Below are 23,422 nucleotides of genomic sequence, written 5' to 3'. Positions count from 1 at the left end.
TCCTGAAACACTCAGGCAGAACCAAGTGCTAGTTTGTCCCAATTGTGACAGGGCATAAAGGTGACAGAGGCTCTAGCACAAGGAAGTGCTGAATACTATTGGCAAATGCTTCTGGGAACAGCCTAGGGTAAGCTAAGGTAAGCACTTGCCTCAGGGTGGAGGCCACTCCAGTTCCTTTCAGCTAGCTGAGGAAGAGAGACGCCTGCTTCCCTGTGGCAAGGGGACAAAATTGTTCTCCTTCATTCCTTAACTAAAGGGTCAGGCGGGGCAGGACAAGAACAGATGCCTAGAGGCCAAGTGGGGAGAGAAGGGGAGGAGGAACAAGATCAATGATCTCCTGGAGCCTGCTAGGAGTACAGCAATTGCATCCTTTGGCTGTAGCTATATTGGGTGAAGTTGAAGTCCTGAGAGATTCTGCAGGGGCTTGGATGAGACCAGCTTGGTTCAGGCATACATGGTGAGCTGCAGCCACTGAAAGAGGAAGTGCCAAGATCAGAACACAAACAAGAAGAGAGCCAGCCTGAGAGAACTTACGGAGGAGGAGAAAAGGAATCTCCCCAGAGAGCTGGACACTAGGGAGATTTTCTAAGAAGCAGCTGTTTACGAAATCCTTTCCCCCAGATCACTCCTGGAAACGTTCATTTCCCAGCATAAAGTCATTTTGAGAACTGAGGTCCCAGGACACGTTCCTGTGAGCCGTCTTCCCCATGGAACTACCCTTTGTTTCTTTGCAAACCCACCCCTCCACCACCATTTGGAAGTGAGCAGCACACAATGGGGTCAGTCTGCCTCACTGACTGAATTTTAAGGTGCTGGTGGAGTGTACTGCTGCTTTAGGCTTTACCTCTAGAACGTTGAGTTTGATGATACCGTCTCCATCCTTGTCAAATGCATTAAAAGCTCCTGTGTAGAAGAATGCACAGACCAGAGGCCAGTTAGAGGCTCTCTCCCACTGCTGCTGTGACTTAAGAGAACCTTGCACCAAGTGGCATCTGTCAGCACAAAATCCTGCCGGATGCAAAGTTCAACAACAGTCCTCCCTTTGCCACCCCATATTCTGACCCTTCACTTTTATTCAGTCTAGAGAGAGTAGATTGGAGGATGATCAGGCTGAGATTTGTACTGAAAGGCACACAAGAACAGGAAGGTAGTTCCCCACTTACGGAACATGCCCTCCAGCCTGACAAAGCAGCAGATGAAACTGTCAAAGTCGATGTTCATGTATTTGTCTGCATACCGCATGGTGATGATGTCGTAGAGCTGGCTGTTGAGATGGAATCCTGTGGGGCATGCGAGAGCAGGAAGCAGAGTTAGAGCCCTTAGGCCTGCTTCTCTCTCTTCCCTGCCTCGTGCCCACTCTGGCCTGGGAGAGGAAAATAAGAAACGCTTTCTCTTTCTCTTAGAGGGCCCTAGTGGCCTAGCCCTCCCCTCACATGCCTTTTCCACCTGGTCCACTGAACATCCCAGCCAGCCCCTCTTCCCCAGCACCTGCGTCATTGACTGCATTTCTCATCTCATAGCTGTTGATGGTACCAGAGTGGTCTGTGTCATACTTTTTGAAAATTTTCTGGCAATAGAAAATTTGAAGACACAGGTCACACATTGAGCCCCTGTATCAACCCCCTCCTTCACTCCCATGCTTCAGTCTCTCTTCCCACCTGCCACGCCTTGATCTTCTTCCAGAGGTGATGGAACTCTTGCAGGTTCAGCCTTCCAGAGCCATCTGTCTGGAGGAAGGAGGTCAGGGCTACAGAGAACATAGCAAACCCCTCTGGATTGGAAGGAGGGGTTCCTAGGGGGCTCTGGAGGGAAGGTAGCCCCACAGGAAGGCTCTACCCGGGATATCCTATTTGCTACCCTGGGGGATTTAACAGCCACTCCTCCCGGTGAAAACCTGCTCTATAACTCAGGGAGCCTAGCCTCAGAACTGCCTTTACTGGGGCAGGGCCCCAGGCAGAATCCCAGGCCTGAGGTCAGAGCAGTGCGGGAGGGACGGTTACAGCCCATTGTCCTTCCCGACTTGCGCCTACTCCAATATCCAGGATGTTCTGGGCCTCTCAGTCTTTCCTTGGGCATGAGTTTGGGCACTCTGTCCAAACGCTGCCTGACTGGGCACCCCTCTTTGTCCTGCCCCCGTGGCTGCACAGATCATGACAGGGCTGGGAAGGACAGGCAGGAAGGATACGTCCATGAGCGCGATCATGCTGCGGCAGGACTCCAGCGTGAAGCCTTGCGACTTCAGGTCCTTATCTGGGAGGTGAGGAGTGGAGAAGAGTGAAGAGCTACTTTCAAGTAACTAGACAGGTCCCACCCCACGCCACCCACCCCTACACGCAGTACAGGCACTCACGTTTGTGCACAACTGTGTTAAGGATATTCTTGAGCTCGTCTGCACAGATCTCCATGTCCTGAGGGGGAAGGGAGTAGAGCATCAGGCTCACGATTGCAGCAGCTGATGGAGCAGAGCTTTGCAAAACCCCAGCTGTCCGTGCTTGTGAGGTTCCTGCCAGTGCTGTTCTCTCACAGGGAAGCTGGGGCTTTTCTGAGCAAGACCAGCACTGCAACCTCAGCTGTTCAGACTGTGGTGGGCAGCTCAGAACCAGGCCTCAGAGCCCTGCGGTAGCTGTGTTCATCAAACTCCTAGGACTTGGTGTGGATTTCTCTGCTACACATGCCCATCCCGTTTTCACCAAAAACCAAATGGCCTCTTCTGAGCGATGAAATAAGTGGCAACTTGAGCAGTTAAGCAAGGAAAGAAGTATCTGTGGAGTGGGAGTTGCAGGTACTCACATCACCCGCTATCTGCCTAAAAATGTTCCGGAATTGTTGTTGCTCTTCACTTTCTTGGTCTGTGTTGTCAGGCTGTGGCTGTGGAAGCACAAAGAAAAACTGGCTTACAGGGATCGGTGAGATAGACCCACCAGTAAAGTTCCTTCTGGGCCAAAAGAGCCGGAGTGGCTATAACACCTCTAGGTGGCAGCAGGAGCTGGGTATTGGGCTGCGCCCTTAGTGGAAACTGAGCTGGGGTGAGCATCCTGTAGCCCCAGTAACTTCACTCCGTTCCTCTCCAGCCCAGACATGCAGGCCACAGGACATCTATTAACCACACAGCACAGAGACAAGCCGCTCGGTCCTCTCCCCCCAGCCCCACCAGTGAGAGCCCTCTCCACCCATGAGGGTTTCGCGCCTGGTCATCCTAATCAGATGAACCCCAGCAGGACAAGGAGGGCCAGAGCATTCAAAACCATCCACCCACCTGTGTTACAAGGCCAAGTGCGCAGAGTACTCCCTTCTCTAACCACCTTCTAGGACAGAGTGGCCCTGGGTCTGTCCACAAACCTTTGCCCTTAGCCTCACCTCCTCCACTAAGCTTTATATGAAAACAGCTCCCCCCACTCAGGTCGAACACCCTACCCTGAGCACTAGAGGACTGCTTTTCTAATGTCAGTTCCCTTTACTGCTACTATCTCCTCCGCCCCCCCAAGTCAAAGACACCAAGACGTAGGAATTGTTTGGTTTGGGGGGGCTTTCAAGCTAGTACTGCCTCAGGCTTTGCCTGCCCCTTCCCTCATTGTCCGGGTTGGGTAAGCACCTGAGGGAGGCCCGGCCTGTCCTTCCCAGGCCCTGACTGCCTCGGTGTGACTGCCAGCCCCCAAGATATTTACCCAGTCACCCAAGCAGCAGTCTGACTTTTTAGAGAACTTGACGAGTGAGAGCAAATGTCAGTGAGACAAACCAAACCTCTAGATGTTAAAGGGACAAACCCTCTAACCCCCCTGCACCCCGAGGGCATAGGAGGAGCCCACGGTATGCTGACCACTCCACTCGTTCCACATGCTCAGAAACCTGTGAGGATTTCTCTCGCTTATCGGGGCTTGTTTTGTCTTTTCCCTCCTCTGATTCCTGGTCCACACCCAGCTCCTTGTTGCTGTTTGCTCTGTCCGAAACGAAGATGATAGGCTGGAGAGAGGAGGGACAAAGGGGTGCAGGAAGGAAGCAAGGACTGATTACAGGCTGAGTGGGCACATGGAAGCAGTCTCCCTTCTGGAGCAGCTTTGTCCAGTGAAGAAGACAAAGGCAGGGTTAGGAGATCTTGAACCTCAATTTGACCTGCGGCTCTGCCTCTATCAAGCGGTGTGACTTGAGGTCTCCAGGCCTCAGTTTCCTATCTCCTCCTAATAGAGCTATGAGGGTTTGATGATGCAGTTCATCTGAAAATACTAAGCATGCCAAAGGCAGCATGATCAAGTGCAATGATTTTCAAATATTTTGTATTTTTTTTTCAAATGGAAACACTAATTAAATTTCTCCAGAAGTCCAGCATATATAAAGCCATAAAAAAGAGCTTCTCTGCATGAAGAGGGCAGAGTTTTTTTTTCCTCAGCACCCCACAACACCATGGCGGCTACTGAGGTACATCCATGGAGCCTCTAGGATTCTGCAAAGGATACACTGGAAAAAAGCCTCTGATAAGGGGCGTGATCAATGGTGAGAGGTCAGAGCACTGGGCTGGAATCCCAGCTCTGACCCTCTGTCATCCCAGTTTACTTACTCATTAACAGAGGTGATAAAACCTGCTTTGTTCTTGTGGAGACCAAATTAGATACTAAATGTAAAGTTGTGCTGAGAAAACAGTTTAAGACACTACTCAAATATAAAAGGCATTTTCTTTTATTGGGGGACGGGATATTTCCAAAGACATGCTCATGCAAGAGAACAGGATACAAAAGGGATGCAGAGCAGCTGCCATGCTATGCTAATCCTCGCTGGTGCTACACACCCTGAAGGGGAAGCTCAGTGTAGTGTCTGGTGGCTGCAGTGCAGACAGCACTGGGGCAAACAGTCTCAGAGCTGCAAAGGAACCATGTCTCTGAGTCCCCTACTGCCACCCCACACTGTTCATGTAGAGCTGCTAGAATGGACAGACCTACAGAAACCGCTCCCCCAACTTCAGCTCCCAGCAGGCCTCAAAGACCCTTGCTTGCACGTCCTTCTAAGCAAAGGATCTGATGCTTGTGGGGGATTCCAGAGCAAATGGGAGTCACAGTCTGAGCTGGGATATGTGTGTGCGTGGACATGGTGTGGCTGTGGGGCACGCCTGCTGGGCACACATCTCCACGCCCATGTGTGGGTCTGGGCAGTTCATGCAGGATGCAGCAGAAGTGAGGGCAAGAAGCATGGGTTTGGAGGAGACTGATAAGGTTTCTAACTCCATTTTTCCCCTTCACTAGTGATGTGTCCCTAAGCAAGCCACTTCACTCCTCTGAATCTTTGTATACTGTTATAACTGGGGAAATGTACGCTTTACCCCACGCACCATGGCTAATATGTGGTAAGTGTTCTGGCCTGCACCAACACCAATATTTGGAGGATCCTAATAATGGATCCTGCTGGTCGCTGCCATAAGCACTGACTCCAACCCTTGTCTCATGGCTTGTGGCGACTGCCCCGCAGGCTGGAGAATGCCCAAAGGTCAGTCATTTCATTTCTGTTGGTATTCTGAGTAGTCAAACCACAAATTGAAAAGGCGCACTCTTCATTATAGTCATTACTGCCCTGAGGACCATGGGGAAGCCATGGGGTAAATGGCGCAAGGATGGGGAAGGGTGGAGTTTGAATATTGAACAACGATAACCGCCACAAAAGGGAGTGTCCTTGCTCCCAGATGGAAGCTTTTTTCTCAGGTCCCCAAGATGTTCTTAGCATACTTAGTCACTTAGCAATGGCGCCCTACAGCAGAGTGGTTATAACCAGGACACTTGGGAGGAACCATTCAAGGTGCTGGTGAGTTGGAGGAAGACGGCTATTAAAACCCCCAGGAGGGGACGCAGTGTAGGTAACTCCTTCCTTCTCTGTCAGGGCATATGGAGCAAGCAGAGTTCATCAGGGCTCTGAGAGGTCATGGTCCCCAAAAGGGATTTGCAATAGGTTCCACCTGCAACAAGAACCCTGTCAGTGACTTAGTGCCTCTGGAGTTCTCTCCCTGTCCTTTCCTAGAAGGCGGAGGAAAAAAGGGGTCGGAAGCAGGCAAGGGAAAGAGAAGAGAGAGTGCAGTTGTCCTGTCTACGCAGCAGACAACAGACCTAGCAAGACCCTCACTCTTGGAAACCATACAACAGTCTCGCTGTCTCTGGAGGAACAGGCCTCATTGCCATCCTAACTCAAAATCAAGGCTTGCTTAGCTTAACCAGACCCCCTTCTGAGAAAGGAGAGGTGTTCCTTTAGGTTTTTGTAGGGCCCACATGTCAGGCCCATGTCTGGCCACCCTCCCCATCCTGAGAGAGGCACAGAGCACAGCAAGTGGTTCAGGGCACAGACCAGAGCAGACCTCTTGGCTCCAAGGCCAGTTCTGTCCCTTACTGGCTGTGTGGCATTGGGCAAGTTAATCAATCTGTGCCTTTCCTTCCTCTGAAAACAGGGGTAAGTAATGCTAATCTCATAGGGTTGTGCGGCTTGAGTTACCCCAAGCAGCACCCGCAGGAGCGCCCGGCACAGAGCCTCCATGCAGCAAGCTCATTGTTCTGCACCCACAGCTGCAGCAGGAGCTCAAGAAAGGAGTGGGAGGAGGTGGGATGGTGGGGGAGAGCCTAGCCCGGGGCATGCACAGTCCCACACAAACACACTCCAAGTTCTGACCGCTCACCCTTACACCTACCTTGTTTTTTTTCTTTTTCTGTACAAGGAAAAGAAACAATAAATACAGAGTAAGTGAAAAGGAAGTTCCTAGAAAAATCTAGTGATTTTTGGCTTCTCTGTGATTTGCTCCTCAGCTTGGGATGAAGTTCTAGAAATCTGGGTACATAGAGCCAAAAGGAATCTGGAGGGTGAAGGGAGAAAAGAATTCTCCAGGCCCAGAAACAAGTGGTAGCTGTGACTTTGTTTTTATAATCCACTGTTACTGGACACTGCAAGGAAAACAGTCTTCTAGCAAATATTTTGTATTGTTTAATGAAGTTGGTTACTGAAACACCAAAACAAGCAGCTCACCAAACTGGCCTGAAAAATGACTTTTATTTGACTTATTCTTTCTTTTTTTAAAAGCAAATATTTAACATAAGGAAACTTAACATGGAAGTGTGGGTTTGGGATTTATTTTGTAAAATTAGAAAGCCTGGAGGTTGCTCAGACCTTTTATGGACCGTGGCCACCATCCGTGGAGCAGGGTGCTGCTGTCTGCACCCTCCTGATCACTAGTCCTCACCTCTCCGGCTGGCCCTCCAACACGAAAAACAAAGGTGAGTTGAGAACTGCAGGCAAATATACCAGTGTAGGGACACCAAACCCCACACCTGCCTATTCTACTCAGGTGGCATGCCGGCTCCATTAAACTTTTGAGTTTGCAACTCCTGGTAAATAATGTACACTGCTTATCAACATCCACAAGATAAAACTAGAACCAAGTACACTTAATACTAAACAATTGTCTGTGACAATTCAGAAGGCATTTGGACATGTGGTGTGGGTACAGGATTAGGATTAGAACTTGAGTGTCACTACCCAGAAGACAGTTGAGTGGGGCATCTGCCAGGCCTCCTACTGGCCCACGTCAACCCATAGAGCACAAAGACTGTTTACTGATATAACAAGGCAGTCACATGACTCCTCAACACAAGGATGCTCCAACACACACCAACTCTGTGCTTCTAAGGCCAGACCTCACACACCCCTGGGGGCAGGTTTCAGTATAGGGGGTTGTGGGCGGTGGGAGAGAGCCGAGTCTGAGCTTCAAGAATCTGGACGTGATCTAGTCCTGCTTATTATCTTTGTGAACCCACTATTTGGCTCCACTGAGTCTCCACTTACTGGAAAACAAAGAATAATAACCTTATTGTATCTCAGAAAGCTTGCAAGGATCAAGTGGGAGCGCACATGAGAGTAGTACCTGTAGGATGTAAAGGACCTGTGGTCAGGCACTTCACATACCTAACCTTACTCATTCAAACCTCACAAAAGCCTTGTAAGACACATATTATTCTCTTTATTTTACAGAGCAGGAAGCTGATTCAGAGGGGTTATGTAATTTTCCCAGGTCACACAGATGGTAGGTGGAGGACCCAGGATTTGCTGGCTCCAGAGACAGTACACATACTTTCCTTGTGTGAGTTACACCTCATAATCCAATCCTAGCTGCTGCTCTTGTCTTCATTCCTTGCTATAGCCTTGATCCCTCCCTACCTCTTCTGCTTCTCCCTTCTAGGACCCTCTTCTGTCCTTCCAGCCCTGGACTGAAAGCACATTGTTTCTAGTCATGCCAAACAGAAGTTGCAGTGGCATGGGGTACACCCCACACACCTTTCTCCCTTTGTCCCTCTTCCTCCATCACCCCCGCCCCCCATAACAATCCCTGCTTGGGATACCGCTAGACCTTCTCCCACATAAGAGCCAAACCACTCACCACTGGCCGATCCACAGAGATTGTATTTTCAACATCCCTGTGAGGAACACAAACACAACAGGGTGTCAGTGTCACCAGAAGCAAGCAGGAAGTACACAGCAGGGATGTGCTCAGGTCGCATGGGTTCCTGGAACTAGGCTGGGGCTACTCTCAAAAGACCTTCAGGAACTAAAATCTATCACCCCAGGAACCAACCCCACATCGGCACCATTCCCAGCAGCCAAGTACAAACACGTGGCTTCTTATTGGCCTTGCCCAGAACTCCCCAAAAGTGCAACCCAGTCACCCACCCCTGACCTTGTGCTCCTTTTAGGGTCAGAGATCAGAGTGGTAGGGCCCATGAACTCTTCTGTGGAGGCCAAGAAAGAAGACTGTGGCCTTGCTGGCTTTCCTGGACCCCCTACCTAAGAGTTGTTACCTCCAATACCTTCTATCCCTCTTTCCTACTTTTTCTCTTTATCACTAGTTAAATTAATATATATATGTGTGTGTGTGTATACACATATCTTTTCTTATAGATTGTTGTCTCATGCTAGACTGTTTAGCTACATCCCCATCAAGGCCTAGATTTCTTTCTGTTTAATTCATTGCTCTATCCTCAATGCCTACATGAGTGCCTGGAATGTAGCATGTGCTCAATAAATATCTGTGGAATGAATGAATGAATGCGAGAGAGCGAGCGAGCCAGTGGTTCAACGTGGGGTAAGAGGTGCAGCCTGATCAATATTTCCCACAACTCCTGGGGAAAGCCAGTCCAGCAACCTTACTCCTCCAAATCTCTGGAATGAGCCACATGGGCTCTTAAGGACTGGTGGGGAAAGCCAGGCCGGGACTCACTCAGAGAGGTTCCTCTTTTCAGAGAAGACACGGAGGATGAATTCTCCCTCCTGGTGGGGCTCATAGGTGGAAGGCACGATGACATACTCGCTGGGAGGCAGGCGGAAGCGCTCAGACACCTCCCTCATGTTGATGTAGGTTCTACTCCTGGCCTTGGAGGCATTGTACAGGAAGAAGTCCTTCTGCAGGTGCTCCTTGTTCCCATGCATCTGAGGAGAAAAGAGCCCAAGGCACCTGAGCCCCTGGGGCGGGTGGGGGGGAGTATGCCCTGTCCTGCCCACAGTCCCACTCCAGAGGTCCCTTCTCGATGTCACAGTCATGACATACCTTTTTACAATTCTCAAGGCCTCAGACATCTCAACATCCCTGGGCTCCCCCACCCCATTCCCCTTCCCTTTCTGTTGTGATGCGGCAGTGGTCGGCTAAGTCTGTCATTTCCTCCCTAACCAGAAACACTGCCAGTCGCTGCCAGGGAAGAACCCCAGGGAGGCAGGCGGGGCCTTGTCTGGGGTCTGAGGGAGGCGATTTCTCCATCCCAAAGGGGACAGTCACCCTTAGAATGTGACTATGTGTGTGACTGTGGAATTGTGTGTGAATGTGTGAGTGTGAGCACACGTTTGTGTCAGTGTGAACAGTTGAACATAACGGTGTGAAAGGACGTGCATGACAGTCTCCGGGCGCAGCAGGAGGGCAGTAGTCAGGAGGTCACACGATGTCCCAAGGCCCCTGCTGCGGAGTGGAGTGTCATAGTCCTGCCTGTAACCACCCCCGCCCCTCACCCCCTGCCAGGACGCTTCCTGACGTGCCACAGCAGAGCGCAGGACCCCCAGGTAATGGTGCACACAACTGCCGCTGCCACCACTTCTATACCTCTTTGGGAACCTGAGGAGAAACAGAAAAAAGAAGATGCTCTGTGGATTTTAGACCTGCGTGGGGGATAAACACAGAAATCTGACTCCCCTTGTGTCTACCTGGCCTGGTCTCCTGCTCCCCCACCCGGGGTTTTTTCCCACTCATTACAAACATCAAAGAGGCTCTGTAGGGGTTCTGGGGTCTGAGGAAGCCCCTGAAATCCTCTTCCTGAGGAGGTGTGTGTTTGCTGGCTGGAGCTTCTCAGAGGCCGCACACCTCGTAGATGGCGAAGCCGATGGTGAAGAGGTTGGCCCCGAGCTTCCGGTCCTTCCGCCGGTTCTTCTGCATCAGGGCCACGAGGAAGCTGCAGATCACCTCGCAGTCATCGGGGTCGTCGTCCTCCTCCAGGAGCTTCAGGCGGTACTGCGGGTTGGTCCAGAAGGTGTCTGTGTGCCCCAGGGAGGGAAGGTGCAGTCATTGGGGTGCTTAGTGAATACGGAAGAGAGGATTCAAGCATTTATTCACTCTCTGGATGGAGCTGTGCTGACTGGCTGTGGGATTCCCCCCCTTCCTCTCGAAATGTTCATTCTCAGACTTTCTTGATGTGCTCACTTTCTCCACCTGCCTCTTAAATGCTGTTGGTTCCTGCGATGTGGTTGGAAGCCTCTTCTGTCACCCCACCATTCTGCCCTCCAAGCTGTCTCACTCACTCCCACTTTTTTCTTTTTAAAGAATACTCTAAGTTTTTTTTACCTTTTTTTTTTTTTTTTAAGATTTATTTATTTATTTATACATGCACTGGGTACAGTCAGAAGTGTGGGAGGGTGAGAGGATTCACCAGAGCCAGAGCGGGGAGCAGAACAGGCAGACCGATGAAATACGCTGCTGAGGGGAGAAGTGGGCGCTGCAGGAGAGGTCTGTGCACCATGTGGGACCCTCGCCGGCGGCAAGGGATTGAACTGGCGCTGAAGAGGCTGCGGGCAGCTTCGCAGCCCAGTGCTCAACCGCTGCACCACCAGGGGAGGCCCTCACTCCACTTTTAACTGCCTCCGTCTCAATGTCTCTTGACTCCCCCCTGCTTTCCTCTCTCTCTCCTTTCTTTTTTTTAAAAAAGATTTATTTATTGGCTTCCCTGGTGGTGCAAGGGGTTAAGCACAGGATTATGAAGCAATCCGCATCCTTTGCAGCAAGAGTTCAATCCCCGGCCAACCAGGGAGTTACCCACATGGCGCAGCAGATCTCTCCTGACTCGCCCTCTGCTCCCCTCAGCAGTGTACTTCAGTCATTCTGCCTTTTCTGTTCCCCACTCTGTCTCTGGTGAATCCTCTCACCCCCCACATCTCTGGTCTGGACACCAGCTCTTGTTTGCATAAATAAATAAACCTTCAAAAAAACATTTATTTATGCATACAAGACCTGGGGTACAGGCCAGAGTCGTGGGGGATGAGAGGATTCACCAGAGACAGATTGGGGAGCAGAACAGGCAGATATACTGAAGCACACTGTTGAGGGGAGCAGTGGGTGAGTCAGGAGAGGTCTGCTGTGCCATGTGGGTTGCTCCCTGGTCGGGGATCGAACTCATGCTGCAGAGGCTGTAGATAGCTTCATAGGTTGCGTCTTAACCCCTTGCGCCACCTGAGGCCTTTCCCTTTCTTTATTTCCTTCCTTCCGTCTCTTCTTTCCATCCTTTCTTCCTTCTTCCACCAATATATTAGTTCTGATCATAGAACCAAGTGCCATTCTAATCTGTGCATCCAGTTCTCAGGACATTCTAATTTACCTGGAGTCTGACAAGCTTCACACCTTAAATCCAATTTACCTGGACATTCTACAGTGCCTCAAACTTCTCATGCCCCAAACGACACTTGCCCCACCCACCCAAACCCACAACCAACCCCACCGAGACCAACAGCACACCAAGATTGTCTTCTTTGTGTCTTATATTGTGACACTGACACCATCCACTCCCATCCCCAAACTGGAAATCTCCAAGTCCTTCTTCATTCTTCCTACCCACTCACTCAACAGTCTCTCCCCTAAATCTGTCCTTTCCTCTCCATCTCTGCTGCTCCTGACTGGGGCTGGGCTTTCATCATTTCTGGCTTGTACTTTTTCAGTAGCTGCTAACTCCCTCCATCAGTGCCAGCCTCAGCATTATGAACGCAGTGTCCTTCTGACAATGTCTGCCTTGAAGGCTACCAGCTCCGTACTACAAACTTCTCAGCACGGCAGTCTCATCTGAATAAAATGCAGAGGGTTCATAAGATAAGATAGGCTTGCGACTCAACAGAAACTCAGCAAATGCCAGTTAATATTTTTCCACCTGGAACTTGTTCTGCTTGACCCTCCCCCACTGCAGGCCTCTCCCACCTGGGAAGTTGCGGCAGCCTCCTGCAGAGCAGCCCCGCACCCAGCGGCCCTCATTCACAGACACCGTCCAGGTCTGAAGCTTGTCAGACTCCAGGGCATCCGCTGTGAGGTTGCAGATCTCCAGCTTCGTGAAATGATAAATGAAATCTTCATACGACATCCTGGGCGGTTGGAAGAAGGAAGAGATGCATGTGGAGTAGGCGGGGAGAGGCTGGGAAACGTGAGGTTGCAGGGTTAGCACAAGAGTTCCCAGGAACTTGGTCACAGGCCCAGACAGGAGTCTGTCTTCTTAGGGCAAACACTATCAGTTGTGAAGTGCCTGCTCTAAACTATCATCTCTTCCAGTAAGGACTCAAACTCATGTGTCCTTGATGGGAGAGCTTGGCAGCAAGTCAGTTCTCCCAAAGGTTCAAAGGTTATCGTGTGCCAGGCCACTGGGCCTCAGGCACTGTACTAGGCTCAGGGGAAAGAGGGAGAGGAGGAGAGAGAGAGACACACAGAGAGAGAGCAAGACAGAGAGAGAATGTGTGTGTGTGTGTGTGTGTGTGTGTGTGTGTGTCAGGGAAGGACCAAAACTAAGCAAAAAATCTAAACAGTGATCATTGTCACAAACAAATCAATTCTAGTATTTGGGAAAACAAGGGGGTCTTGAAGGAAGGTCCCTTTCAGCTGAGACTTGAAGAACAAGTAGAGATGAGGTGAGTGATGGTGAGGGTGCAACTGGGTGAGAACAGTAAGTAGAGCTGTGCTGACTCAGACAACAGCTGGGGGAAGGCCAGGGAGCAGTGGGGGAAGCGGGGCACTTGTTGGAGGGGCTCAGGTGAAGGAGGAGCCACCTTGAGCCACCTTGTGCAGGAGGCACCTTGAGCCCACCTAGTCCTGGGCTCAATCACCACTGTGACCTGGAGGGCTCCTCTTAGACCTGCATCCTGGCTGGTCCTCCAGCTGAAGAAAGAAAACATGGCCGAGATCTCCCAAGGCCTGGGTTCTGACAGCGTCTGTTCTGGGCTTGAGATTTGAGATTTCAGTTCCCAACCCCATTCCATACCCTTCAGGGGCCTCCTGGGTCCTGGACTCACCAGAACTCTCCATCCTCAGTGACCAGGTGCTGCAGACGGGCCTTCTCATCTTTGTCCACAAAACTCCAGTCCTTCCAACTAGAGAGAAATGAAGCAGTTATGGATGGAGGAAGAAAGAAAGCCCTGGTGTGGGTTGGGACAGGAGGTAGCAGAGAAATAAGAAGTTGAAAGAGACACGTCTCCAAATTGCAGCCAGTGTGGTCCATCAACATGCAAATATGATCTGGTACCCTCGAGTGTAAGTTACTTAATTGATTCCCACCATCTGCAGGATTCAGGCCATTCTCCTTCAATGGGCTTAGAAGGCTTTCACCCTTCTCTGACTGAATCATTTACTCCTCCTCACACTTTAAAGGTTAAGGTTACACTCTGGAAATAGAGGAAATCTAAGCACTGGCGAACACTCTTCAGTCATGACCACATCTGCTCCTCACAGCAGCCACTAGGTAAGTGTTACAATGGTTTCCATTTTACAGATAAAGCAACAGAGACTCCAAGAAGGGAAATCCCTTGTCCAGAACAGTCCTGTGCAGTAAGATTCATCTCCTGCCTGGACCTATCCTGTGCTTTCTAGATCTTCCCTTTTGAGTCATTGACCATCAGCAAACTCTTTGGATCTCATTGCTGTTTTGGGCCCTTCTCTGGAGCCCACACCTCTGGATCCTCTTCAACACTGCAGAAGATTGATTTTGAGGATAATTTTAGATGAAATAGTTGTAGTATTCTTGTGGCTCGACCTGGCTTTGCCTCAGGCTCTGTTATCCCCTATTCCCGGGGTCTCCTCACTTACCCATCACTCCAGGAGCCAATCCACTCCACCTGGCCCCAGGGGTTCCGCAGCCGCACCAGCTTCACTTTCTCATCCTTGAACATGGTCTTGGGCAAAGAGAAAAACTCTCTTACTCTGGACCCTTTCTGGAAAGGGGGGTCTTCTGTCTTGCTCTGGGTACCGGGACAGGGACGGGGACAGGAAGCTGTCCTGCCTAGTTCTGGTCAGAAGCTCCTTGAGGAATGGCAGGCAAGGGGTCAGAACCTTTGGACTGAGTCCACTAGTGTCATAACTTGGCCACGGCTTTACCATATTCTGAGAAGTGGTTTTTTTTTCCAGGGAGCATCTGGCCATTTTGAGCATTAGAGGAGGAGGTAGGACATATATAGTAGAACCTTGCTGACAGATTAGTTGTCTTTGTGTGGACCAGAAATGCACCCCTGCTGGCTGAGAGACTGCAGCTAAATGTGCCCTCCAGATGAACCAGATAGAAAAAGGTGCCCCTTCCTCCAGTCTGCTGCATGGCCTGCTGCAGATGGCTGCCCTGTGACCATGCCTGACCCTCTCTGCCCATCCTAACCTAACTGTGTGCAATGCGCCTGTCTCACATGACCCAGGAAAGGCCAGACGTCCCAGCAGATGCAAAGCACAGTAACTGTTTGACCAGGAGAGAACAGAAAGTATGGAATCAACTTCAAGAGAGTCCATGAACTCAATGTCATAAAATCAAAGTGATTTCTATTTGGTCCTTGGAAATGTTGGAGAAACTGCCATCTTTAGAACTGAAAGATAACCAAGCATGATCTTGGTGCAAAGATCCTCCCCTACCGCCCTAATGGTCCCCTCCAATTTCAGACGCTTTCCCTTGAGCAGATCCTCTGACTAGAGGCCAGCTCCGGAGCCTCACCAACCCTGCCAGCCCCGTCAGGCTCACCTCATCTAGGCCAGTGACAGAGTAGGCATGACCTTTGACTAGCCCGCAGGCCATTCTTGTCTCATATTGAACTGGAACAATCGTCTGTGGAGCAAAAACCAGACGGTCTGTCAGGCACGGGGGAGCAGAGATTCTGCTGCCTGAGACAAAGTTCACAATTGTTCATTTTCTGTGAGGACAGGACCATTCTATGCTCTGAAGTGTGCCTCCGGGTCATGAGAACACCCTCACTGGCCCTTTAAGAGAGTCAAGAAGACACAGCCCTAGATAAGTGTTTCTCTCTAGGTGTCATCCTGAGAAGGTCTGTTCTGACCACAGGAAGCAACATGGAGCCTGGCCTACAAGATGGGAAGGACAGGGCCCTTCCTTTCGGGATCCTTTGGGGTCTTTTCGCAGGATGAAGAGGACAGATGGAGGCTACCTTTTCCTCTGAGCCCACCCAAGGTTGATTATTTCTGAAAGTAAAAGGGACTGAGAGAAGGGGTTAGACATATAGGACTAACATTTTTTCTTTATATTTCCTCACCTCCTCCACACGTGCCTAGAAGATGCTAATCAAGATATGACGTGTCATAGCTCCCTGGGAGAAGATTCCGAAGGTGCTAGAGGAGAGTCCCATTCAGACATGACTGTGCCTATGGGTGCAGATTTTGCAGATCCCCCAGTAGCAGCCACAGGAGAGCCTTGCAGAAGGGTAGAATCACCAAAGCCTGGAACCCTAGATGGGGCCTCTATGGCTTCACTGTACCTGGTAACTTAGCAGCTTTAAGGGGAGCTTCCTGGCATGATGCTGGGCTGTGGAATTCCTGGAACATTTTCAAGTTGAGGGGTGGGCCCAGGGCCTCTCAGCCTCTTCCAGATCTGAGTCTGTTTATGACCCAGGCTGAAGTGGGGAGTGGGTGTGGGAGGCTGGGAGGGGAAGCAGAGTGTAGGGCTCCAAGGAGGTGGGGGAGGAGAGCAGAAGATTCACCCAACCCTTGGGTCTAGACTTGGGAAACCACTTGAAATGACTCTTTGGACATTACTTGTACAAACCTGGCAATTCCACTGCTGGCAATGTGCCCAAAGGTAATTATCAAGGACAGACATAAAGATGTATCTAATACAATGTTCATTATAGCATTTAAAAATAAAAGCCCGGGCCTCCCCGGTGGCGCAGCGGTTGAGGGCTGGGTTGCAAAGCTGCCCGCAGCCTCTGCAGTGCCGGTTCGATCCCCGGCTGCTCCTCGGCCACCAGAGGAGGGTCCCACATGGCGCGCAGACCTCTCCTGCCGCCTGCTGCTCCCCTCAGCAGTGTACTTCGGTCCTTCTGCCTGCTCTGCTCCCCGCTCTGGCTCTGGTGAATTCTCTCACCCTCCCGCGCTTCTGACTGTACCCAGTGCTTGTATAAATAAATAAATAAATCTTTAAAAAAAAAGATTAAAAAATTCTAAAAAAAAAATAAAATAAAAATAAAAGCCCCCCCCTCCACCAAAAAGAAAAAAAAAGAAAATTGAATTTCCCAGCAATAGGGTATTGGGTAAGTAAATTATAACCTATTTGTATGCTGGAACTTTGTGCAGCCACTAAAAAATGTTGTAGGAGTTCATAAGAAGATAATTCACTAAAAAAAGCACACTATAAATAAGTAGATACAGTATGATAACACTTCAAAAAATTAAAATTTAGGTTTAAGCTATGCATAGGAAAACCATGGCAGGACATATACTAAATGTTAAGGGCTATTATCTTTAGGTGGAGAAAACATAGGTTGATTTTGCCTCAGCTTTTCTACTCACTGCATACTTCTGAAAGTACTAGAATCTAAGCTCTTTATTTTGTTCAGTAGGATAAGGAACAGAAAATAGGATAGTGAACAAAATGGACAGAATTGATGCCAGAAGATTTTTGGTGCCTAATAGGGACTCAATAAGTATGTGTGGAATGAACAAATGAATGGATTAGTAGAGAAGAAATATTTTTAAATAAATGGAATCTCTCTATTTCTACCTGCTAATTTATTATCAGAGGAACTGCCTGGACCATGGCCTATGAAGGAACTCTCGTGGTGATCTCTCCAATTTTTTTTTTAAGATTTTATTTATTTATGCATACAAGAACTGGGGTACAGGCCAGAGTTGTGAAGGGTGAGAGGATTCACCATAGACAGAGTGGGGAACAGAACAGACAGATTGACTGAAACACACTGCTGAGGGGAGCAGCGGGTGAATTAGGAGAGGTCTGCTGAGCCATGTGGGTCTCCTCTCTGGCTGGGGATCGAACTCGTGCTGCAGTGGCTGCGGATATCTTCATAGGTTGTGTCTTAACTCCTTGCGCTACCAGGGAGGCCCCGATCCCTCCCATTTCTGTCTCTCCCACTGTCTTCAGGAGCCTTGGAAGGCCCAGGTAGGGTCTGTGTGTAAAGCACTGGCAGCTGAGGGGAGTCCGACCCCACATGCAACAGGTCTGATAAGGCAGGTTGGAGGGAGGTCATCCCAACAATTGAGTCATACGCACCCGAGTTGGTCTGTCATCTGAGATGAGGTCTGAGTCCCTGAGCCGCGAGTTATCCATATTCCTCACCATGCGTTCAATCAAGTCCCCCATTTTCAGCCCAGAAGGAGAGGTTCCATAGGTCATGTTGGTGCCATCCTGAAGCCGGAAGGGGAAGGGAACAGTCCAGGAGAGGGGGAGAGAGTAAACAAAGGAGGGTGACAGAAAAGGGCGGGGGTAAAAGGAAAGGAAAAGAGGGTGATAAACAAGGCATGAATGGAGAGAGACGGAACCAGCGATGCAGAAAGAACATGTTCGCCCACGGGTGTTTTCTGCTAGCTGATCTTTCCAAGCTTTCCTAGTCATTGGGAACACTGGGAGAGGAAAGAACAAGATTCCATCAGGACTCTTCCTCAGGGCCTTCCTCTGGGTGGAAAGCACCTTCTTCTGGGTGGAAAGCACCCAGACCATTCCGCTTTGAGCAGTGCATAGGGCAGGCATGTCTCCTGAAACCCAGGGGCTCTGGCCAGACTGCCCTCTCTTAACCTTGACTCTGGTCTCCGTTCATACCACTTTGCTGCACTGAGAAGGCGACTGTAAGGCTGAGCTACTCCCAGGTTACAACGCAGACCCCATGTTCCAAGGGCTAGGAGGCTTTCTAGGCAACTGGAGGACTCAGGCCCGTAGCATAGTATGAGGCCAGCTCCATGGAGGCTTGCTAGACTGACCAGCATAGACTATAGACACCCGTGCTGACAAGGGCTCTCTGGTCCTATATCTACCCACAACCCAGGACTTGGAATGTCCTTGCCAATCTCTTTTTTTTTTTTATTCTTACTATTTATTTTATATAATTCTTACATCATTTTCATTTTTGCACAATGTATGCATTTTCATTTTGGTTATATTCCCCACACAATTCCCACCCCTTTATTTTGACCCTAATCCCTCCTCCTCTCCCCTCCCCCCTACAGTGTGTCTCTGGTTTATAGTTGATTGTTGATTTTGATTTTTTTCTTTATTAAATTAGTCTTTTTCCTGCTCCCTTATTTAGGTTTTCTAAATTCCTGCTATGAGTGAGACCATCGGTATTTTTCTTTTTCTTTCTGGCTTATTTCACTCCTGCACTGCTGGTGGGAGTGCAAAATGGCCCAACCACTATGAAAACTACTAAACCACCTACTGAAGATAGAGCTTCAATAGGATCCAGCAATTCCACCCTTAGGTATTTACCCAAAGGACACAGACACATTAATTCAAAAGGGTACCTGCCCCCCTATGTTTATAGCAGCACTATTTACAATAGCTAAGCTTTGGAAACAACCCAAATGCCAAAAATAGATGACTGGATCAAGAAGATGTGGTACATATACACCATAGAGTACTACTCAGCATTCAAAAAAGATAAACACATGCAATTTGCAGCAACATGGATGGAGCTGGAAGGGATCATGCTCAGCGAAATAAGCCAAACTCTTTATTGAAAATCCCCAGGAGCTCTTCTCCTTTGAGAAATTTCCCATTTTCAAAGTTGAATGCCATTTCCTGCTTCCTAAAACAAAGCATTCACCTTGCCCCTGAAGAAACTCCTATGCTGTTATTCATTGGGTAAAAGGTTTCCCTGTAGTTGGCTGCTCCCTGCCTTGTACCCCACAACGGAGCCAGACTTACATCAATGGAGCAGCCCATGAGGGAGCCTCTCTCGATAGCTTTCTTCATGATCTTGTACATGTCTCTGGGAGCATCCTTAATCTCAAAAAACTCTGTCACTCCTCCCGTGAAGTCTTCCATGGCCTCTGTAGTGTTCCCACCTTTCAGGGCTTCATAGGAACCATGGAGCCTTGGAGAGAAGATGGAGATCACTCTGGAGTCACAGCGCTCCAGGAAACATGCCCCAACACCACTGCCCCCAGAACTTTCCTCTTGGGTTCTGTGAAATGTTCTCTCATCTGATTCTCCCAACCACCCTGTAAGCCAGTGGTCAGTTACTTTGATTCCCTTTCCTCATGATGGAGAAACTGAGCTCCAGAGGCTAAGTGACTCTCTCAAGGTCATAGCAGCACCAGGCCAGAAGCCAGCACGCCTACTTTCTGATAGTTTTCTTTCCACTCTAGCCTGAATCCAAGGGAGGGCTCCTTCATAGCTGGGGTGGGGCTTCTATGTTAACAGACAGTGCAATTTTATTAATAATATGCTGCAACCTCATAATGTGGAATGAAGCAAGATCTTAGGATTTGAGCTCCAGAGATGTAAGGCTTGGATCCAAGACTTGCAAAGCCACCATGAAGGCAAAATTAAAGCTCTCTCTCTGGAAAGTTAAAGACCTCCAGCACATCTTCTCTTAGACATAGTTTTCTTCCTTAGAGCTGTTGCTCCTGGACCTGATCGTCTCTGACTTTGGGTCAAAATTGAACACACACACATGCACACCCCCCCACACTCACATGCACACCCCCCCCACACGCACATGCGCTTTTTCCCATGAGTGACACCTCAGCTGGATTTTGCAGCCGCTTTGTGACCTCTAGCCCTGCTTCATTCTAAAGTGTTGCCTTACTTAGCATAGGCCTTCTCCAGCAGAGCACTCCAGAACTCATTGCGGTGGTTGGATTTGGTGAAAACCAGCTGATTGTTGTATGTCGGCAGGCAGTCATCGATAACCACGTCCACCCAATCTCCATAGCGCCAGAACTGCACAAAAGTGGCAAGGCAAGTCACATCTCATATTACTTTTGGGAAATAAGTTCCTACTCCACTTTCCTTAAAGGCCTCTTGATCCCCAAACAGCCCCCTTTCCTTGACTTTACATCTTGGTGTTGGGGGGGTGCAAATCTTTCTCCAAGTGGACTGGGAGCTCCTACAGGGTAGCAAGTGAATTATAAAGCATGTCTCTTCCACAGTGTCCAGTCTAGTATGGCGGGCAGTAGGTGTTCTGTGCATATCTGAGGACTTAGATTTTCATTTGCACAGTAAGGCTGGGCTGCGGCCAAGGTAACAGTATTTTCAGGTCAGCTGACTCTAATGCACAAGCCAGGGTTGATAAGTATTGGTCTAGGTGATGTATTGACTGATGCATTTCTCAATGACAAAATAGAAATTGCTGCTGAGGAAGGATCCACGTGGAATAGGAAAGTGACCCAGAATATACTCTGACTTTGGCAGTAATATTGTCTAATGATTTCACTTTGGGATTTTTTTTTTTCAAACAGATCAGTTTTAACTCGAGCATATAATGTAATTTAATTTCCTTCTAATGACATTTTCTCCCATATTAAAAAGTGGGCAAACATTTTTCTGGTCTTTGCATTTATAGCTTTTTAGATAAAAGACCATAAATATCAGAAAAGGAAGTCAGCAGCTTGATGGTACAGGGAAGAAACAAAATTCAGGGCTGGTTGCCTGACCTGACCTTGGAGGGCAGCAAGATGTTGATCCTGAACCTGAAGATAAGCCCTTTTCTGAGGCCGTTAGTCCTGAAGTGAAAGAGCCACAGGCACATTAAATGATGATTTTGATCAATCCTAAGACATTAGTGGCCTGTCAGGTGGAAACAGGCTGGCTTCTCAGAACTGGTCTCTGCTAGATGTATAGCACATTTCAGTTCTGGGCCCGCACCAGGATTTGACTCTAAGCCAGGACAATTTGAATCCAGAAAGATATCAATGACTGACTTAATTCTGGAATTAGAAGACTCACTTCTAGGCCAAATCAGAAGCCTGGGCCCCAGATTCATTGTTCAACAGTGTAGAAGAGGTGGGTGAATGACTTAATATAGATTTGCCTTAACAGGAGACAAACAGGAACTGCAGTTGTGGATGGGATTACCTTTACAGAATAAAGGACCTCTGGGTAGATTCCCAGTGTGAATCCCTAGTATCTTAGGGGCCAACTTGGGAAGGAATATGGTAGTAACACAGCAGCCTGTCAGCTGCGGGGGCAAAAATAGACCCACAGACCAATAAACAGGATGTCTCCCTGACTTCTGGAGCAGGGCGGAAGAGGGAGGGTTGTTGGGGGGGAACAGGCATAAACAACTGTTTCCTCACAGGTCTGAAGACTTAAGGGGCTCATTGCCCACAGCCATGACTGGAAGGGTGGGCGGAAACTCTCCTGGAGCCACAGGGAAGTCAAGGCCAGGAAACCAGTGTGGGGGTTGGGCAGCAGCTGGCCCTCTCCACTCCAATCCCATTATCTCACCTGGAAGTGGAAGATTCCCGCATAGTTTTCTGTGAAGCTCTGATCATGGGGTATCACTCGGAAAAGCAAGTGCTCGTTCAGGGTCAGGCAAGCGATGGCTGCCAGAAACCAGCAATCCCCTGCAGGCAAACACGTGGCCCAGGTCACAGGAGGGGCCTCCTCACTAGGAAAGGAAGAGGCCCAATCCCAGCTGCTCTGCTTCTCTGAACAGGGTTCACTGGGTGCTCACTGTCCTACTTCCAGATCTGACCTCACAGGTGTCAACCCGGGGAAGGAGCTGACAGCAGTCCCTTGACAATACACTGAACAGGGCAACTTACTCCTATGGGACTGGTTTTCCCAAAGGCTGTAAACAATTCCTCCACCTCAATAAAAGCTCACTTCCTTTGTGGCTCTCGGTGGAGACAGAGCAGTAGGTGGTCATAACTGGGTCCTTCTTCTGAATACCTGTACCTACCCCCACCCAGAACCCTTGCAGTGTGAGTCCACTTCCCTGTCTCACCTCAAGACAGGGATTTTGAGAGCCATCAGTCAAGCCACTTTGTAGTATAAGGAAAGCCAGTGGCTGCCCCGGTACAAGTCTATAGCGGACACTAAGACTTTGCTGATAATGAAATGAGATGGGGACATTTTCTGATTCCTTGAATTTCCTTGCTGGCAGAGTACTGTATGTGGTCAGAGGCTACACGGGGAGGGGATGGGGGTGGGTGGGTGGGGAATGCATATGAGCACACACATTACATGTATTTGCTTGTGCACATATAAATACTCAAGGGTCAAGACTGACGAACTGCTTTATAAGGAGGACAGGTTAAGTTATGCAAGGCCTTTGTTTTGCCCCATGGGATGTGATGGCAGATTTGACACTTCAGAGTAGAGCTTGGGAGCTGCCAGCAACCTCCACCCTCCAACCCAAGCAGCCAACCTCTCTTTTAAAACAGTTTTTTGGTTAGAAGGACCCAGACTCTATATAAGCTTCCTCGGGGCCTCCAAGGCAATTTTCCTTCTGATGCCAGAAATTCAGATATCCAACACTTCAGACTCTGTGAGACCAAATAAGGCAAATTCCTTACATTTGGGTGCCCTTTTTCCTCAAGTTTTAAATTGTCTCTGTTGATGTTCTCTCCAGAGTTTTCCCACAGCCCACGCCCAAAATAATGCTTCCTGAGCCAGAGAGAGAAAGAGAGAGAGCGAGCACGAGCGGAAGGTCTGATGCATCAGCCAAGTTAATTAATCAAACAGAAAATTGGTAGCTCCTTCACATGTCACATGTCATCTTTGTTGAAAGACTCCTTAAAGATCAGGCATTCTGAGGCATTTAAATAAGAGTTTAAATAGTAAGTGCTCTTTTCAGTGATGCACTTTTTGTTTGTATATAGATTCTGTTTTTTTAAAGATTTATTTATTTATGCATACAAGAACTGGGGTACAGGCCAGAGGTGTGGGGGGTGAGAGGATTCAGAACAGGCGGATGGACTGAAACACACTGCTGAGGGGAGTAGTGGGCAAGTCAGGAG

General features: G+C 49.2%; 1 protein-coding gene across 4 annotated transcripts in view; it reads right to left on the bottom strand.

Annotated features, from left to right (window-relative positions):
* Positions 1–269: 269 nt before the first annotated feature.
* CAPN3 (calpain 3) overlaps positions 270–23,422 on the bottom strand; it is a gene marked incomplete at its 5' end in the record, with an annotated part of 44,641 nt that continues 21,488 nt past the window's right edge. Inside the window, 22 exons of one of the 4 annotated variants that reach the window (XM_084241259.1) lie at positions 270–471; positions 845–903; positions 1,164–1,280; positions 1,489–1,567; positions 1,659–1,727; positions 2,186–2,250; positions 2,351–2,408; positions 2,791–2,868; positions 3,847–3,960; positions 6,656–6,673; positions 8,396–8,432; positions 9,233–9,441; positions 10,103–10,114; positions 10,361–10,530; positions 12,455–12,615; positions 13,534–13,611; positions 14,324–14,409; positions 15,237–15,320; positions 17,733–17,867; positions 19,380–19,548; positions 20,266–20,399; positions 21,906–22,024. In XM_084241259.1, the coding sequence (XP_084097385.1) occupies positions 445–471; positions 845–903; positions 1,164–1,280; positions 1,489–1,567; positions 1,659–1,727; positions 2,186–2,250; positions 2,351–2,408; positions 2,791–2,868; positions 3,847–3,960; positions 6,656–6,673; positions 8,396–8,432; positions 9,233–9,441; positions 10,103–10,114; positions 10,361–10,530; positions 12,455–12,615; positions 13,534–13,611; positions 14,324–14,409; positions 15,237–15,320; positions 17,733–17,867; positions 19,380–19,548; positions 20,266–20,399; positions 21,906–22,024 (2,078 nt within the window). In that variant the 3' untranslated portion in view covers positions 270–444. The remainder of the gene's footprint in view (positions 472–844; positions 904–1,163; positions 1,281–1,488; positions 1,568–1,658; positions 1,728–2,185; positions 2,251–2,350; positions 2,409–2,790; positions 2,869–3,846; positions 3,961–6,655; positions 6,674–8,395; positions 8,433–9,232; positions 9,442–10,102; positions 10,115–10,360; positions 10,531–12,454; positions 12,616–13,533; positions 13,612–14,323; positions 14,410–15,236; positions 15,321–17,732; positions 17,868–19,379; positions 19,549–20,265; positions 20,400–21,905; positions 22,025–23,422) is intronic. The other 3 variants (XM_084241258.1, XM_084241257.1, XM_084241260.1) reach the window with 3 other exon arrangements.

The sequence above is a fragment of the Talpa europaea genome (genome assembly GCF_964194135.1).
Source record: "Talpa europaea genome assembly, chromosome: 8".
In the NCBI taxonomy this organism is placed as follows: domain Eukaryota; kingdom Metazoa; phylum Chordata; class Mammalia; order Eulipotyphla; family Talpidae; genus Talpa; species Talpa europaea.
The sequence above is the reverse complement of the archived record's forward strand: the minus strand, read 5'-3'. Positions and strand labels throughout refer to the sequence as shown.